This window comes from Labrus mixtus, chromosome 5 (assembly GCF_963584025.1).
Source record: "Labrus mixtus chromosome 5, fLabMix1.1, whole genome shotgun sequence".
In the NCBI taxonomy this organism is placed as follows: Eukaryota; Metazoa; Chordata; class Actinopteri; order Labriformes; family Labridae; genus Labrus; species Labrus mixtus.
The window spans coordinates 1,644,145-1,663,364 of record NC_083616.1 but is presented as its reverse complement, the minus strand read 5'-3'; the positions used below and the strand labels follow the sequence as shown (position 1 = coordinate 1,663,364).

Below are 19,220 nucleotides of genomic sequence, written 5' to 3'. Positions count from 1 at the left end.
TACAGACTGAATGATGTGACTTTTACTTCTTTGTACGGGGGGTAGATTGCAATCTCTTCATACAAAGGTCAGCAGATACACCTCAAGACTTTAACCTGGAAGTACGTCACTGTGCACATTCTGCAGACTGAGCTGTGAAGTGAAACGCAACCCTCAAGGTGAAAACCATTTCCTTTCTGAACACTCGTGGTGTTTCTCTCTCTCTGACGCCCCCTAAACATTAGTCATTTGTACACTAAGCCCTGGAGCCTCTGAGTGAATCGGCCTGGGAGCCATTTACAGAGAACTCTTATCAGAACAAGTAAGAACATGGAAGTGAAGGTAACATGAGGGGACGCGCTCAGAAGGGCTGAAAAAAAAAAGAAGAAGACAGATTAACACACAGGAAGTAGGAAGTGTGAGCTGCGATTATCTCTCCACTTTGTGTGTGTGTTTGAGTGTGTATCAATGTGTGCAGTGTGTGCGTGCGCTTGTGTGTGTGTGTGTTCTGTGGGGTTGTAGGTGTGAAATGAAACGTTGACCTGTGTTATGAGTGAAGGACAATGTCTCTGAAACTACCTCGCAACTGGGACTTCAGCACCTTCAAGGCTGAGACAGCTCGCATAGGTAAGTGTGTGTGTGTGTGTGTGTGTGTGTGTGTGTGTGTGTATGTGGGCCATGCTGCGTTCACTGTCTGCACCGTGAATGACAGACGCTCCTCTCTCTTACAAGTCCAATCTGTTGTCAAAAGATGTGTAACTGAACGACTACAAATCCTTATTTCACAGGAAACTAAAGACTTTTAAAAATGTATGTTTCCACTTTTCTGCAAGAGTTTTGTTTGTTTGCATCTGTTGTAGTCAGAATAACTGCAGTCTTTTTTTTTTTTTTTAAAGCATAAACAGGCGTAAAATTAGAGAGGCAAATCAGTTATTTATAGGTGGCTCGTTCTGCACCTCACTTTCTCAGTGTCGGTTTGAGAGCATGTCGGTGGCTTGTTCGCTACGTGGTCATGCTCACCAGAGTTGTTTTCAAGACAAATCTCAGTCCTCTCTAATCCAAAAAGGTCGACGTTGAAGATTTCAAACTGTTTCAATTCACTCAAAAGGAGCTCACAAGATATCGACCAGCTCTTTTAAAATGCTACCTGCAGAGGTCTAGACTTCCCCGCTCATCATGAGGCTGAAATCATCGCAGAAACATGCCTTGTTCCCTTTCGGGCTAAAGATCGCACAGCAGTTACAACATTCAGATAAAGTAAAGACTCAAGTAGAGACTGGATTCATTCTTCAACAGTCCTGCTATTGTTCACAGCGTGCATCATTTTACAGTCAGTGATGTGGGGGGGTTTGGTTCAGCACCATGGAGGGAAGTCTTCTGTTCTCACTCGTGTTATCTGCTTCATGTTGATTGAATGTTAGCCACCCTTTTTTCTTTTGCTTTTAGCATGACTGCCTGGACGGAGCTGACCCCTCCTGATTGTTCTACTTAGTAATAAGTTGTGGGCCGTGTCAGGTTTTATGCGGAGGAACTGGAACTGTGCAGGCTCTGAGCAGGAAACTGATGCAAGAGTCTGCACAGCTCTGATGTGCTCACATATGTACATGTGTGTATGTGTGTGCAAAGAAATGTGTGTGTGCACCAAAGACTGCATGGCATCTTGATGCAGCCTCAGTGAAAAGGTTGATTGAAGTTTGAACTGAGGGTCGCATTTTTACTATAAGTCTTATAAGTATTTTTTTCTCTTGCTCTTGATCCTCTGTGCAGGATCAGGTTTTAAAGTTATCATTTTGAAACCAGGCAGCGGCGTCCAGTGTTGAAAAATGAAGCCAAAGCAGAAGTTAAAAAAATAAACTGCATTTCGTCGAATGTCGATAAATCCACTATACACAGCAAAGTCCTCAGCAGAACCTCAATTCAGGAAATTCCTTCGCCTTATTTAGCTGCCAAAATGAAAGACTGCAGAAGTACGGGCAGCTTTTTGTTGTGGTTGTTTTTAAGATTTATTGATGGGTTCTTTGTGTCTTTATTTTAGAGACAGGAGGGAGGGGACAGTCAGAAATCAAGAGAGAGAGAGAGAGGGAGAAAGAGGGAAAGAGAGCGGGTCAGAAGCCAAGCGGCAACCTACAGTCTTGAAAAATGAAGCCAATGCGGAAGTGCAAAATCATGCAGTTCCTCGAGCGTCCACTAGAGGCTGGCTGCAGGAACACAGGAAGTTACATACACACAACAGGCAAAAAAGCCTGTTTTTACAGCATTAATAAACATTTTTACAGCCAAAAATAATGGGTCTGATTAATTATTGTCATCACTGGCACACACTGAATTTTTTAAAAGGCTCCATTTTGATTTTGAAAACGATACGTGTTATCCACAGTTAGTCGTGTAGCTCACGACTAGCTCAGCTCCAGCTCGCAGCCTGTCGTTAGGTTGACTGAAAGTTAGACTGAGACAGTATTTCCAACATGGAGGCTGCTGCTGATTAGCCTCCAGCGCCCCCTGCAGGAACAGATGGTTAACGTCACTCAGGCTTCAAACATTAATATTTACACTCTGTGGGAATGACGTGCGGGAAAGGAGCCACATGTCAGATTTGAACCTGGTTGGCCTGCTTAGAGGACTTTGTACATGGGGCGTGCACCAACAATACGGCGTTCCAGCTTTATGTTTTTTTTATGTGTCCGGGTCAATAAAGTTAAAGGCAAGAAATTCTTCATCATCAAAGCCAAAGTTGTGCTCTTAACCTTTCTTAAAGATAGTATGAGGATCCCCGTCAGCTGTCACTGTCAGTCCGTGTTCTGTGGCGGTAATGTTGTTTAAAGGCGGGAATATTTAAAATGAGTGAACACAATCTTTGATGTCAGGGTGAGGAGAAGTCCGGTCTTTAGTTCCCTCTCAGGGACAGCGGAGCGTCTAACACTGGTTGTAACTACAAATTTCCTCCTCTCTGAGTTTTCTTGGACTCGTCTCCTCGTCTCCTCGAGCGTCACATTGATTAAAAAATCTGTCTTTGGTTTCAAACATTAAAAAATAAAACTAGTTCAAGGACCAGAAAGGCAACAGAGACCGGTTTCTTCTCCGTAGTGTGCTGCAGAACGAAGCCTGTCTTACCCGGCAGGTTGGTGGTTCAATGAGTGTGTGACGTCCGGTGAAAACTATGAAGAGTTCTAATTAGGGGCGTGGCTTGTTTAACTGACAGGTTTGACGCATTGTCACTGTTTGCCCGGAGGCTAAAGGTCACCCTCAGCTCTTTCTCTTTGCCTGGTGCCAGGATGATCAAAAGTTAGGACGAGAAAACATTTCCTATAAGAGCAGCATTACTGAAAATTAGTTACAGTTACTAGTTACTTATTACTTCTATCAAAAAGTCACTGAGTCACTAATAAAGTTCAGTTTTTTGCTTCAATCCTCGTATTAAAGTCTTTATATGTGATTTTTCACACTTAAATATAATATAAATCAAGTATATCCTCTGAAAATAACTCTGTGAGTCATGACTGTCTACAATGGGTGTAACACCCGAGTCCGACTGTCTGTGATGTTTTCAGAGTTTTCAGAGTCCTATCTTCAGTTTGTTTACATCGTCGGGACGGCCGGCTGACTCCTCCCCTCATGTATAAAAGTTGTTTAATTGAGGGACTAGAGAAAAGAAGAATAACATACTGTACTCACTGCTTAACTGTGTTTCTAGATCACGCTCATTTCAGGTAAATTTACATGCAGTGTGAAGATACGAGCATAATAAAGATCACTAGCATTAGCATGCTAACACAACAATGCACGGCGAGTTGTTTTGGTTTCATGCTGGTGCTCAAGGGCGACATCTGCTGGATCAAAAAATCACATATAAAGCCTTTAATGTTCACATTATTTAGTGTTGCTGTGGTAGAATTGATGTGTAGTTTCTTATAGATTAGATCTCTGAAGGCGACAGACTCAACAATTGATATGAAGCTTGTCGCCGTCAACGTATCTATCTATCATGGTTTAGTCGGTCTTTACACATCATGGAGCAAGCATTGTTTTAAATCAAGTCTCCTCTTTGGTCTGTAGAGCTAACGTGAGCACGGCGTCTGCAGCACGGCGTTCTCTGACAGCTAGTTTAGTAGAAGCGTATTGTTGTTTAGCTGAGAGAAGTTTTCCCTCCTGCACGCAGACGTCAACTCACCGCTGTATTCTTGTCGTTTAACTCGAGCAGAGGTAAATAATGTTGGTATTTCAGAGACAGAGAGCTCACGGCTGAATGATCACCTGCCTGTGTTTGTTTACAACGTGCGACGTTCTTTCTCCCAGGATGCTACCGAGCTGACGTTAGCTTAACCTCGTCCGCCGAATGATGTCAATACACCTTCATCTGGTGTTATTGTTTGCGGTTTCAGTTAAAGTAAGGAGTAACAAGTTTCTGTCAATGTCAGTAAGTGTAATGGCGTTATTTAATCTGGAAAGCAACTAATTTAAAAGTAGCTTCTGCAAACAGTCATGGCGTTACGGTCGCAAGTTATTTACCCAGAACTTCCGCTAGCTGCGTGTGCAGTGCGTGTTCGCTCCGCTCCGTTACGGCTCTGTGCACCCTCGTCTGTCAACACCCACCCGCACAATTTTACAGATTCACTCGGGGAATATCTGTGGTATCAAACCGAATAAAACCATTTGAAACACATCAACAAACACATACGGTAAGTCTTCTGAACGGTAAAATATGTATTTTATTCTGAAAATAAACTGGATGTTTTAATGTTGTGTTCGGTGTCTGACTTCCCGTCCCGCTCGATCTTTTCTGTGCTAAATTGATGCACCTTGCTCCAGCATCCAACAAAAATATAAGCCTTGTGTATCTGCCACGGGGGGCGCCGCGCTGCCGGAGCTGAGACACTGCGCAGGCAGAGGAAGCACACACACTGAATAAAGTGAAAACGCTGCCTTAACGGACACACATCTGGTGGATTTTAGGCTTTAGTCCCAACACTGTTATGACCAAGGACATTGTTGGGTTCTTCACTACCCAATGAGTGACGTCAAGCAGACTATACGTCCATGTTTTGGGTTAGGGTTAACCCAATTCCCACATTTCTAAGATTTCTTTCAAAATTAGGCCCTATGTTCCCACATTTCCTTTTTTCATAAATTTGTATCACTAAGGGTTAGGGTAATTTACCTAACCCTACCCTGTGGGAACATAGGGCTGACCCCTTTTATACAATCTGTCGCTGAAACTCAAAGACGCTGTGTAAAACTTCCCCTGTAGGCGATGGCCCGTGATTGACATGAAAGTTCCTCTCTTGACGTTCGGTCCTTTTGAAGGTGCTGAGGGACTGGGAGCTGTGTTTCAGGCAGCTGTGTGTTTGTGGTTCTGAGGGTGTGGTGTGACATCGGCCTCTGTGTGTGGGCGCAGGGTTCCTGAACAGCACTTTAACTTTCCACTCATCAAGGGGGAAGCTGATCCGATTAGAAAGAGACCAAAAGGACTTTCAAACCTCTAGGTGGAGACCTTCAAAGTGTCACTTGCCCTCCAGTGATGATGTGGCAGCTTCCTGTTTACCGCAGAGCGGCCCTTCCTCTTCTCTTCTCCTCTGTCATCTTTCTTAACAAGACACGATGAATTTAAGAACAACTGAGCGAACGGGTCAAAATCTAATCAATCTCATCTCTGCAGTCCTACCACCCTGCATGTAACTCAGACTATCTCCACCTTCCCGGGGCCACGTAGACCTGCTTCCTCTGTTTCTTTAGCTCGCTCTTAGACCCCTCTCATGTCGGCCTCACACTCAAAGACGTGACAATTAGGTAATGGGTGACATTCTTCAGAAATATCTCAAATAAAGAGAACTTCATGTGTGACCTTTTCAGCTTTTTGTGCGCCGGTCACTCTCTTGCAGAACACACTATTTATGAGAAACAATCACAGCTGCTTTCACACACCTTTCACAGGAAGTGGGTCAGCTTTAGACCGGCGGTTTCCTTTATTTTTATAACAATATGTTTATTGAGTTTTAAACATTTTTCCAAGACACACAATTAAATAAATTCTAAGAAAAAAAATAAATGAAAGATATACACATGAACATATATACACAGTTATAAAATAAGGGGGAAAAAAATGAAATATAATAATACAAAATAAAAAAAATAAAAAACTTTAATAACAAAATGTTGCAGCATTATTACTGTCCGTATTAAATAAAAATAACCAGATGGAGTACATTGCCATAGATGATTTGTTAATCACAAATATTCTGCCCTAGAACAGTTTCTGCAAAAATGACCACAATTACAGACATTATCAACTCTTTACCGGCCTAGCTAAAAATATGTGACAGATCTTTATCCCGAAGAAAATTAATATATAGGCCCCAGATATCGTCAAATAATTCTTGTTTGTCTTTAAGTGTATATGTTATCTTTTCCAGAGAGAAGCACAGAGACATTTGGCGTTTTCCTTTCAGTCTTAAACATGGAGCAGAAAATAGGCTACAGTGAGCAGCTCCTCCACCTTGATAGGCTGATGAACAGTCATCAGAAAGAGGAAGTGCTGCGCTGCAGTTGATTGCAGCGCTGATGTTTTGCTAACCTTCACAGCTCTGCCTGTGACACAGCAAACTTTGCTGGTGTTAATGACACTTTTACCAACCGCTGTCTCTGTGTGTGGTGTTTCTGAAAGCACGATCCAAGAGTGTGATTCCTGGAGAGGGAGGCCCCGGCCCGGGATCGCCGAGCTCCTCCAGGTCCATGGAGAGGCCTCTGAAGGCGGGCTGGCTCAAGAAACAGCAGAGGTCTCTGAGGAAGAACTGGCAGCAGCGTTACTTTGTGCTGAGAGGAAGCACGCTGACCTACCACAAAGATGACAAGGAGACCACAGTCCAGGTCAGACACCAAAGCTTTATTTTAAATGCACCATTGTCGTTTACAGGGAGTGAAAAAAATCAGCTCAATTCATACCTTTCTTATTTGCATTTCTATGTGACAAAAGTCAAGTCATATCCTCGTTAACAAACATTATTCAGCCGGTTGCATTCAATATTTTTAAGTACATTTACCGTTATCGTTTACAATCAACACCACAAACACTCGAGCTCAGTGGCTAGCTGCACGCTTCCTGTAAACAGAACAACAGATGCCTGAAGACCTCCTACACACTGAAGGTCTCTCCTTTAAATATCTTGTCTGTTTTCTGATAAAGACTTGAACAGTTTGATGAGTAAGTGTCAGTGTAAGGGTGAGGCGACTGTAAGGTGTTTAGGGTGTGCGCAGATGTTCCACTTTCCATTAAAAGTTTAAATAACTGAGGGTTAGTGTTACACTTGAAGAGAAGAAGAAACCTTGAATGAGTTAAGACCCTCCATGTGGGGGTCGGGGTCAGATTTGCTGACCTATACCGACGTGCTAAACGTCAATATGAAACAAACTTAAACCGTGTTTTCTATTTCTGGTGTTACACTAAATGAGAAAAGGTCACTTCATGGTGCTAAGTTGTTGTTTCTTCACTCCCTCTGTGCTCGGCCCTATTTCACTTCCTGGTTCTTTCATGTGGTCGTGACACAGAAACGGACGGGGTCATTCATAAATGTAATGACAAAGAGAAATAAAGGGCAGAGAGTGGGAGATGGAGGAAGAGCGCTGTGCACATTGTGAACCAGGAAATTGACCACAGTGTACACGCTGTAATGTAAACCCTGCACTCACAGGAGAGGGGTCAGAGCTAACACCTGATGCTAACACCTGATGCTAGGACCTCACAGGGCAACAACAGTTCAACACAATCAACTTTTGGTTATGATATTTAACTAACATGCATTTTCTTGGTCCTCAGGGGGTCATCCAGCTACGCTTCAGTAAAGTTAACGAACTCCCTCTGACCTCCGATGACCCTGGGAAGTACCTCTTCGAGATCATACCACGTAAGCATGTGATCGACCCTCTTAACGGGTAACGACTGACTCAGAGTCAGATTCTTCATTGACCCACCAGAGGGAAGTTTGTTTTTGCAGCAGGAGCACACACAAGACAACACAAACAGGGACGACATAGACGGTCAAGAGACAACACAACATGAAACATCTCAGTAGAATCAGTCAAGAGCTCATTTTACTATGTTATGTAGAGTGTAATGTGGAGGTGTGTGAATGTGCAATCAAAGTGCTAAAAGAGCAACCTGAGAGCTGGTGGATATTTTAGATACTAATTGCACTGGGGATAGATGAGACCTGGAGTCTGGTAGGGTTCCTCACAGGAGCTCAGAAACGACGACCCGAGGGGGAAAGCTCAATCTCACTCTGACTTGGGGGATTTGAGCAGACCACCATAGCCTTAGCTTTCCTCAGGACCTGCTTGTTAGAAAAGGATCAGAAGCCAAGCGGCAACCGCCTGTGTTGACAAATGAAGCCAATCCAAGTGTAAAATCCTGCAGTTCCTGGAGTGTCCACTAGAGGCTGGCTGCAGAAGCACAGGAAGTCACATACACACCCATTCTAAAAAGTCTGTTTTTACAGCAGAGATTAACATGTTTACAGTCTGGTTCAAAAAAACAAATAGGTGTGATTAGCTCATGTCTCGATCAACACACACTGTACGGGGGGGTGAATGTTTTGATGACTCATCAGTTTTGATTTGATGAAGGATAAGAGTTATTCACAATAAGGCGTGTAGCTGACCTGATTGACAGGTGGGCGTGGTGTAACGGTTTGTCAGGAGGTTTAAAACCCGCCTCAGCTCCAGCTCTCAGCCTGTTGTTAGGTTGACTGAAAGTTAGACTGAGACAGCATTTCCAACATGGAGACCGCCATCGATGGGACTCCAGCGCCCCTGCAGGAACAGATGTGAGATATCACTCAGGCTTCAAACATTAATATTTACGGTCTATGTCAGAAGCTAAATCTGTTCTTATTGGTCAAGTTGAGGCTGTGTGAGGTTGAGATGTAGGCCGACATGAGTGATGTGTGTAAGGTCATCTCAGGTCATCATTGTTACCTCCTTTATGGGCGGTGTTTCTAAATGATGCGTCTACTTTTGAATTTGTTCCTCTCTGTGATCTACACGGATGACACAGCACTTACCTTGAAGTCAGACAACGACTGATATCACGCTCTTTTCACTCTACTCTGGAAATTCTTACACAGATGTGACATTTTCTCAGAGGCCCTGCCTGCCCACTTGCTATTGCTTGGAATAAAAATGAGGAAGATGTAATACTACCCAATAATTCTCATCATTTCACAGGTCCAACTGGAGACAGGGAGCGATGTCCCTACGTGTTCATGGCGAACTCCCAGAGCGACATGGAGGAGTGGGTCCGCACCCTGCGCAGGGTCATAGGAGTCCCCACAAGTGGAGGTTCAGTTCAACCTTATATTTTAATATGAAACTTTTGACGAGACTCTTTTAAACATTGAAGGACAAATTAGCATTTGTGGAAATACATCTATTTAGTTTCTTAAAGGGTCAGATAATGTTTTATAGTCACACGTATTGGGGTAGCTGGTTGTCATGGTCACAAGGTCACAAGGTCACAGGGTCCAGACGGAGAGGCTGGACTTTTCTCATCACTGGGGGGTTTGTAGACAGACTAGAGACACATGTTAGAGTTAGAGAAACATGGTGAAGTGGATTTTACAGAATCTGTGTGACCTTTAATGAGAGTCAGAACGAGAGCCCGCAGCAAAAGAGCGAGGTTTGACCCATAGATTAGAAACTGCCTGGTTTAACAAGATCACCTGGCTGCATCCAAAGGTTAAACAAATGAGATGAAACATGTTGATCAGGGTTCATCTTGTTAGCTGGTCCAAGACGTTACGATTTACCTGCTGTCTCGCTGCAGTGTTTGGAAAGGCGCTCATGGACACAGTGACGTACGAGCAGCGCTTCGGGCCTCACATGGTGCCGATCCTGGTGCAGAAGTGCGTGGAGTTCATCAAAGAGCACGGGCTGGATGAAGAGGGCATCTTCCGCCTCCCGGGTCAGGACAACGCTGTCAAACAGTTCAGAGACGCCTTTGATGCAGGAGAAAGACCCTCCTTCCCCAGGTATTACCTCACACTCATACTCACCTGTGTGTTCAGACAGAAACCACCGAACCGAAGTCATATGGCATAATGAATGTGGCATAAAATGTATATGCACTTCTTCTTGTTTGGTTCTTGAAATATATTGAAACATTGAGAATCGTGAGTATTTAGTGGTTTATTTGTTGCATCGGCTGAGTAAATCTTTGTAACTCTTAAGAATAAGAAGGCCACCGCTAAGAAAACTGACCTCAATCAATCAACAGCATCATCCGTTTTACTGAGAAACCAAGGAGAGATGAGAGAGATGCAGAACGTCTGATAGAGCTGAAGACGAAACCACATCCTGTTCCTGTTCAGGCAGGCACACAGGAGGAAGCCTGCGTTACTCAACAGCAGCTCCTCTGACTGAGCACTGTTGATTCAAACGCATTTCACCCAACATGTTAGTGAGTCCAGTGAGCAGAGGAGCTATCAGAAAAGGTTACTGAAAGAAGCTTGAAATGTAATTTTAAACCATTTTCCGCTCAAACTTCATTTTTAAACGACAGAACTGAATCAGGAAAAGATGTGGTTAGTAACTGAGATAGCGACATGCAGTCAAATGATTCACAGAGAGGAGAGAGAGAAGGTTGACAGAGAGGGGGGGAGGGGAGATAAGAGTTCATGTTGCCAGTTCCCCCGGTAGTCTAAGCCTATAGCAGCATTACTAGGAGCTGGTCCATACCTGCTCCAGCTCTAACTATAAGATTTATCAAAAAGTAAAGTTTTAAGTCTATTCTTAAAAGTACAGAGTGTGTCTGCTTCCCGGACCCTGACTGTTAGATGATTCCAGAGGAGAGGAGTCTGATAACTGAAGGCTCTACCTCCCATAGTACATTATGAAGAGTTAATTTGCAAAAGCAGATAACCTTTAAAAAAATAACATAAAACCTTTTTTAAATATTTTTTATTTCAGGTAATATCACTCAGACTGAAGTTGTGTGGCTTTGACAGAGTTCCCGATAGACTGTATTGGGTTTTTGCACCAGAACAGACTTTGGATCACATACCAGCTCTATTTAAAGTGCTAATCAAAACTCTCAAGGCACTGTTTTTCAGAATTGCTTTTATCTGTTTTTGCAAATGAACTCTTCATTAAGATAATGTAGGTACCATGTGCAGGCCTTGTAGCTGAAGGCTCTACCTCCCCTAGTACATTTAGAGACCGTAGGTACCACGAGCAGGCCTGATAACTGAAGGCTCTACCTCCCATAGTACATTTAGAGACCGTAGGTACCACGAGCAGGCCTGATAACTGAAGCTCTCTGAAAGGCAGAGGGGGATTAAGGTACCGATGTTCATGGTTTGATGTGTTGTCACCTGCAGTGATACGGATGTCCACACTGTGGCGTCACTTCTCAAACTCTACCTGCGCGAGCTTCCTCAGCCGGTGGTGCCCTGGACTCAGTACCAAGACTTCCTGGACTGCACCATGCTGCTGGATTCCACCAACACTGAGGTACACAGAACACGACGATATGACTGAACTGTAGAACCCTCAGGGGGGCCGCCAAAGATCTCAGGCTTGACTGAGAGCTTGTGTGCAAGGCTCTGTCTGCTTTGAGGTTGTCAAAGTTAGATTTTCAGATATTAATAATGATAACACACTTACTGGATACGTTTATTCAGAAGTTGGTCGATAAAATTGTCCAGAAAATACGTGTTTGCTCTCTTTAAAACATTTCAGCCACAACCAATCGATCAAACTCGGAATCCATCGGCTATCATCGTCTATCATGGTCTGATGGAGGATGTCTGCCTCTGGGACTAGATGACAATGTCTCTGTAACTCCAGCCAGTGGTTAGTGTTAAATGACTTCCAAGCGGGGCGCCGGATAGCCTAGTGGCTAAACCGTGTGCCCCATTTACAGAGGCAAAGGTCGTCATCACAGCAGCCGTGAGTTCGAATCCGACTTTTGCTGCATGTCAACAACCACTCTCTCCTCCCAACATTTCCTGTCTCTCTTTAGCTGCCAAAAAAAGTCTTCCAGGCATGACTTCCTCACTTCAGCCCTATGAGAACTAAACTTTCTTTTGATTGTCTTGAAATTAAGGAAAGTAAGTTTTCTAAAAATATCATCCTCATAATTCGGATTTGTAAAAAGGACCAGCTTTGTCTGGTCCGTCCTCAAGAGGAGGGGAAAAAAAGCATCTTTTTAAATCTTTGTTCGTTGGATAGAGGTTGGTTTGGATCATCTATGATGCATTTCAGGTAGTCGGGAAGTCTGAACACTGATTGGCTTTGGCAGTGTCAAGAAGAGTTGTGGCTCAAGTTAAAAAGTTTGAGCTCTTTAGATTGTCAGCTGCACTCTTATGCAGAAATGTGTTAATAGAGATGAATAAATCAACAACAGAATACTGCCGATGGGAGCTGGTATCTCATGAGCACCGGTAACCCGCCGCTTGCTTTTTGCTGTCCACACCGAATGTTATTCCTGCACACACCAAAGCGTGCTGATATGTGATTGGTCCATACAGCTTGGACTACAAATGGGCTACAAACTGAAACAAGAACACTTCCTGTGCTGAAAATCCAGACCCTCAAAGTTCAGATTCTACACTTTTATGTAGAATCTGTAAATAATGAAGACAATCAAAATGTCTGTTTATTTTTGACACTAATGTTTAACTTTTTTCTTGTATTTATCTACAGCTTGTAGATGTTGTAAAGATTATGAACTCCTGCTGGAGAGTAAATGAACATACATTGGGGATGTGACATTTTTAGTAGTGTGTGTCTATTGATCTCTTGCTTTTGTGTCCTCTCAGGGCTGGGATAAGCTGGAGAAACAAATCTCTCTCCTACCCAAAATGAACTACAACCTCCTCAGTTATGTCTGCAGGTGAGTTGTGGCTGGAGCGTGAATCATTACATCTGGAAGCTTCTTTTTTATGGACACAGAATTAAGCAAGACACTTTACATTCTACCAGATCTCATCATATTCATTCTGGTTCAAAACATCAGACAAATGCTTTTCTATGCCTATTTTAGCACGGAAATAAGAGGGTAATATTGTGATAATAATAAGGTGATAAATCTGTTAGAACCAAGTGGCAACCTATGGTGTTGAAAAATCACTCATGCAAAATCCTGCAGTGCCTCAAGTGTCCACTTGGCCAAGGACACATCGGACATGTTGCCCCAGGAGCTGGGGATCGAACCCCTAACCTACTGGTTGAGAGACTGTTGACTTTAACACTGAGCCACAGGCGTCCCCTTCCTACGTTACCACCAAGCAGCAACCTCCAGTGTTGATAAATGAATCCGACGTGGAAGTGTAAAATCCTGCAGTTCCTGGAGTGTCCACTAGAGGCTGGCTGCAGAAGCACAGGAAGTCACATACACACCCATTCTAAAAAGCCTGTTTTCACAACAGAAATTAACATGTTTACAGCCTGGTTCAAAAAACCAAATAGGTGTGATTAGCTCATGACTTGATCGGCACACATTGTGAATGAAGGATAAGAGTTATTCACAATAAGACGTGTAGCTGACCTGATTGACAGACGGGCGCGGTGTAACGGTTTGTCAGGAGGTTTAAAACTCGCCTCAGCTCCAGCTCTCAGCCTAGGTTGACTGAAAGTTAGACTGAGACAGCATTTCCAACATGGAAATGCATCGCAATCCTCTAAGCTTTAACACATGTATTACCTTTCTTATTACCCCACTGTTACCATCTTATTGCTGTGTTGGAATATGCAGTGCTTCCAGTTTCTGTTCCACACTGTCCGTCTTTTAACTGGTCCTGGTCCTTTTCTGCAGGTTTTTGTTTGAGGTGCAGCAACACTCCAATGTGAATAAGATGAATGTGGAGAACCTGGCCACAGTGATGGGGATCAACCTGCTGAAGCCTCAGATTGAAGACCCCATCACAGTGATGAAGGGTAAGGGTGTTTAGGTTTAGTCCTGAACCATTATGCAGACACACCTGTCTTCTTCAAAATGTGTATGTGATGGCCGCTGGTGGCGCAGTGGTTAGTGCGCGCGCCCCATGTATGGAGGCTGTCGTCTCGAGCGGGCGGCCCGGGTTCGCTTCTCACCTGTGGCCTCTTTCCCGCATGTCATTCCCCACTCTCTCTCCCTGATTTCCAACTCTATCCACTGTCCTATCTCTCCAATAAAGGCACAAAAAGCCCAAAAATAAATCTTAAAAAATAAAAAAAAATAAAAAAAATGTGTATGTGACGATATTCTGCTTCAAAATGAGTAGGTCATAAAACCCCTTTCTCTGTCCTGAGTTTCTAAAAAGACTGTATCACTCAGTGTCTTGAAACCACCAGTAATCCAAACAAGGTGTGTTTATAGTCATTTGATTAGGCAATGATGTGGGGCAATGCTCCAAAACATGACTACAACTTCTCTTTTCTCAGGCAATGTTCAGTGAAATGAAAGAGCTTGAACAAAAAAGCCCTTCACAAGAAATGTAGGCATGTCTCTTTTAGAAAGGCCTGTAACTCAGGACGCAGATGGCCTAGCGGTTATGTTGCAACCCATGTACGGAGGTAATGCTCCTCCAAAATGGTAAAGGGACTTGAGCCTGTATATTTATTTTCTAGTGTTCTTACAACTCAAAGTGCTTTCACACCTGAGGTCACACCTACACAGTCACACACTGATGGTAGAGACTGCTGAGTAAAGAGTCATTACACATTCACACACTGATGGTAGAGACTGCCTTGTAGAAAAACATCTGATATGAGGTCCTGATAAAGTAGCAGATACTATGTGTGACTTCCTCAATCCAATAAACTTGACTTATTTCCATTAATGCTACAACGCCTGACACTCAGAGAGGTTTCCCAACTGGATATAAATAAATAAAATAACATTAAAGCATCATAAATGAGTCTCCATTCGACCACAGAATGTGAATCTAGGATTGTCTTCAATAAAAACCTGAAGATGGACGTGTTGATCTTTATCTTTAACATCTTTGTTTGTTGTCCTTCGCAGCGACTCCCCAGATCCAGAAGCTAATGACAGTGATGATCAGACAGCATGAGATGCTGTTTCCTCTCTCTAAAGACGTGCTTCCCTCCCCTCCCTCAAACAAGGCTGAGAGCCAAAAGAACACTCCCCGCAGCTTCGTGGGCTGGGAGTCCGCAGAGGTACGAGCAGCTGACCACGCATGGAGCCCCTGTCATGTTTTCAATGACCTGTGTGACCTGCTGCTCTGCAGGAAAAGTTAAAAAACAGAGCACATAACAAATGATCTTATTACTAGAAAGAGGACGCAGCATATGTGAAACTTGGCTGAAGGACAAACACAGTAAATTGAATCCACTGTTGAATCCACAGTCCAAATCTTAACAGTCAGGAAGTTGTCACATTCTTAAAGGTCACATATTCTCCTCCTCTTCAACCAGTTTAAATAAGTCTCAGAGCTCCTCAAAACATGTGTGTGAAGTTTCTTGTTCTAAATCCACTCTGATCCTGTATTTGATCATGTCTATAAACCCCTCTATTTCAGCCTTACTCAGAACAGGCTGTTTCTGTGTCTGTACCTTTAAATATGTAAATGAGCGGTGTCTGACCACGCCCCCTCTCTGGAAGGGCTTGGGTGTCTCCGGCTTTCTCGCTCCATGTCCTATTGTTTACGGTGAGAAGGCAGACTCAGAGGGCAGAACAAACACCTAGCTGTGGGAGTGTCACCCACCTGGGGGAGGGGCTACTGCCCTTTGTGATGTCATGAAGGGAAAATCTCCAAACGGCCTGTTTGAGCACACATTTTCTGAAAAGTGAAAGTGAAAGTGAAAAGACAGAGGGGATGGACTTTTCTCATCATTGGGGGGTTTGTAGACAGACTAGAGACACATGTTATTGTTAAAAAAACATTTTGCATAATGTGTGACCTTCAAAGACAGATGTGTTGAAAATGAAATACATAATTTCCTCAGTGATTGACAACATCTTTTAAAGAGTTAAGCCTGGGAACACTCTTGTGAGTGGTGTCTAATAAATGAGGCTCAGCATAAAGACTGCAAACAGAAGAACAGGTTGCTCGGCTCTATAAATGCAACATAATCTGCCCACCTTTAAATCTAAAGCTGTTTTTCAACACTCAATTTTTCTCTTCTTAGCGTCATCTATCAGCGTCCTCTTCCTCTTAGCCTCAGCCGTTGTATCAAACAGAACAGAGACGGGCTAACTGGCTGCTTTTTTATAACTGAAGGCTGCTGTGTGAACTAGCGCATACACTCTTCTTTCTTGTGAGATGACCTCGGCCTGCTGCCAAAGTTACATACTGCAGTAATAGTTGATCAGGCCATGCTATGGAGAGAGGTGCTATTCTCCCTCTTGAAAGTTATTGTGATATTAATGACTTTATAAATAATTAACCTCCAGTTATGTTTGTCTCAGATGGGTGATGCATCTCTCTCCGAGTCTCCAGAAGAAGAAGAAGACATTGACAGTCCAGGACCACACCGAGGAAATTGCAGCGCCCAAAACTCAATTCAGGAGCCCCTCTCACACTCCTCAGATAACTGGCCTTCAAGTCCCCGCAAACGCACTCAGACCCTCCCCACCTTCAACTGTCCGCTCACCGGGATGGCAGCCAAAGCCGGTGCCCTCAACAGGTGGAGTCGTATCCAGGAGAGCATAGAGGAGAAAAGCGTGACATTATCCGAGGACATTTTTAAGATCCTGGACCTCCGCAGCTCCGGTTCATTGTTTGGGAGTTCTCAGTTTTGCAACAAGGAAGGCGAGGAAAGACTAACAGTCAGAAGAGGAAGTGACAACACAGGCTCTTCTAAACCTGACAGTGACTCCTGGCCCGCCCCTGAGCTGTCTCACCAGAAGAGCTTGGGGAACCTGACGGAGAGCGGTCCAGTGCAGCAGGTTAACAACAGCGGCTCTGAGGAGAAGAAAGGCAGCCAGCAGCTGGCAGACAGGTGAGGTTACTGCAGCCCAATCTATCTGTCCGGTCGTCAATCCGGCCATCTTTCTAGATTTTCATCCATCCATCCATCCGTCCATTCGTTCATCTATCCATCTGTCTCTCTATCCAATCATCCATCCATCTTTCTTTCTTTTTTCCATCCATCTTTTTATCAATCCGTCCGTCCATTCATCCATCCATCATCTGTCTTTTTATCCATCCATCTTTCTTTCTTTCCTTCAGTCCGTCTGTCTGTCCAATCATCCATCTTTCATTCTTCCCATTTATCTATCAATCCATCCGTCCGTCCGTCCATCTATCTATCTATCCATCTTTTTTCCATCCATCCATCCATCCTTTCATTCATCTATCCACCTGTCTCTCCATCCAATCATCCATCCATCTTTCTTTCTTTCTTTTTCCGTCCATCTTTTTATCAATCAGTCCGTCCCTCCATTCTTCCATCTATCATCTATTTTTTTATCCATCTTTCTTTCTTTCTATCTATCTATCCATCCATCTTTATTTCCATCCATCCATCTTTCATTCTTCCCATTTATCCATCAAGATCTATCTATCTGTCTGTCTGTCTGTCTGTCTGTCTGTCTGTCTGTCTATCTATCTAGCTATCTGTCTGTATACATGCTACATTTGTTGCGTTTAAATCAATAAAATACCAACAACATGTTTTAACATTTTTGTCAGTTAAAGTAAACCTGATCATTTCTGAAGGAGATTCGGGCCGACTAAAGCAAAAACATTTGGACAAGAACCAGAGAAATGACATTTAACACCAGGAAACATGATGATTTATATTAAAAACAGATGAAGCAATCCCACTCTGCTGGCAGAACATTCACTGTTGGACTGTGTGTTACATACAAAGTCTCGACATCTGGACTGGATTCATCTCCTTTTGCAATAACGAAACACTATGTGGCTTTGATTCCAGAAGTTCTTACAGTTGACCTGAACCCTCTGTGTGTGTGTCTTGTCTCTGTCTCTCACAGTATGCAGCATGAGAACAAGGAGCTGAAGGCCACAATAGCAGAGCTCCAGTCTGCTCTGGAGGCAGATCGCCGCCATGTGGCCGCTCTGGAGATCTGCCTGAGAAATGCTGAGCGCAGCCGGGACGAGGCCCAGAGACGCAACGAGGAACTACAAAGAGACATTCAGCAGTTCCTCACCAAAGAGCCAAAACCCCCCACCTAACAGTCAGGCTTGCAGTCACAGATGTACAGATTTATGACTTCAACAAAGTCAACAGAGCTTTTTTCCCATTAGCCGATTATGGGAATTAGTAATCACTGGATTGTTTCCATTTTAGTTCCGTTTGGTCCTCAAGATAAACAATAACCGGCTTATTTTCTGTGCCTGGAAGAAAATGTTAAGAAGAGATCTAAGTTTGTTCCTCCCTCCAGAAGGATTCATGTCCCTTTATATGAGCTGCCTCGATGTAGCCATCACACAGGACCTGCAGGAATAAGGAACTCCATGTTTGACGGATAACTTACAAATTTTCTTACAACTTACATTTTCACAGGCATTTCTCCACTTGTCTTTACCAAAGTCAGTTCTGCTTCGATTGCTGCCGCTGATCAAGGGGTCAGTGAATAAAGTGTGTTTGATATGTGTAGAACATGGTCCATTATTTGGATATTAAAGTTGAGTGTTGAATGAATAAACTGCATAATTGTAAGTGTTTTTGTGGAATCAAATAGAAAAAGTGACGCCACATATTCACTTTAAATGGTAAAGTTATTTTCTAGTCTTCGCACACCTACACATTCACACACTGATGGTAGAGGCTGCTGAGTAAAGAGACCATCAGTATTAACTCATCCATTCATACACATTCACACACTGATGGTAGAGGCTGCTGAGTAAAGAGACCATCAGTATTAAAGGGGACATATTATGAAAAATCCACTTCTACAGTGTTTCTGAACATATATTTGTGTCTACTGACCCACAAAATGTGAAATAAACCCATCCAGTCCTTTGTTTGTGGTCTGCATAAGTCTTACAACACAGATTTCAAATTTGTGATGTCACAGTGGGATTCTGGTAAGAAAAAATCCATCCCCTCCCCTGGTATCTCCACCCATGGACTCCAACCCCAGCCTAGAACAAAACTTTTGATCAGATCAGCCATTTTTATTCTGCCAGGAAAACTGGGGGGGGGGTCATTGCATTTAAAGAGACACACACACCAAAATGGAGCGTTCTGAGAGAGCTGGTTTATACAGGGTCACAAACCTCCTCTGGTGCTTGATTCATGTTATATTTTGACCAAAGCACAGCACAGATGTTTCATTTAGA

The 19,220-nt window shown here is 43.4% G+C and overlaps 2 protein-coding genes and 1 long non-coding RNA gene across 3 annotated transcripts in view; 2 read left to right on the top strand and 1 right to left on the bottom strand.

The window, feature by feature from the left end:
- The window catches only part of cds2 (CDP-diacylglycerol synthase (phosphatidate cytidylyltransferase) 2), a 94,732-nt gene that overhangs the window by 19,916 nt on the left and 55,596 nt on the right, over positions 1–19,220 (top strand). The window lies entirely within an intron of this gene.
- The window catches only part of LOC132973726 (uncharacterized), a 67,349-nt gene that overhangs the window by 21,370 nt on the left and 26,759 nt on the right, over positions 1–19,220 (bottom strand). The gene's annotated exons all lie outside the window — the stretch shown is intronic.
- Positions 195–18,583, top strand: arhgap25 (Rho GTPase activating protein 25). The gene is made up of 11 exons (XM_061037270.1): positions 195–606; positions 6,638–6,840; positions 7,787–7,874; positions 9,193–9,306; positions 9,791–9,995; positions 11,343–11,475; positions 12,786–12,859; positions 13,781–13,902; positions 14,972–15,126; positions 16,379–16,911; positions 17,909–18,583. Exons 1-11 carry the CDS (start codon positions 543–545, stop codon positions 18,108–18,110), a joined length of 1,893 nt encoding a protein of 630 aa, XP_060893253.1. The 5' UTR covers positions 195–542; the 3' UTR covers positions 18,111–18,583.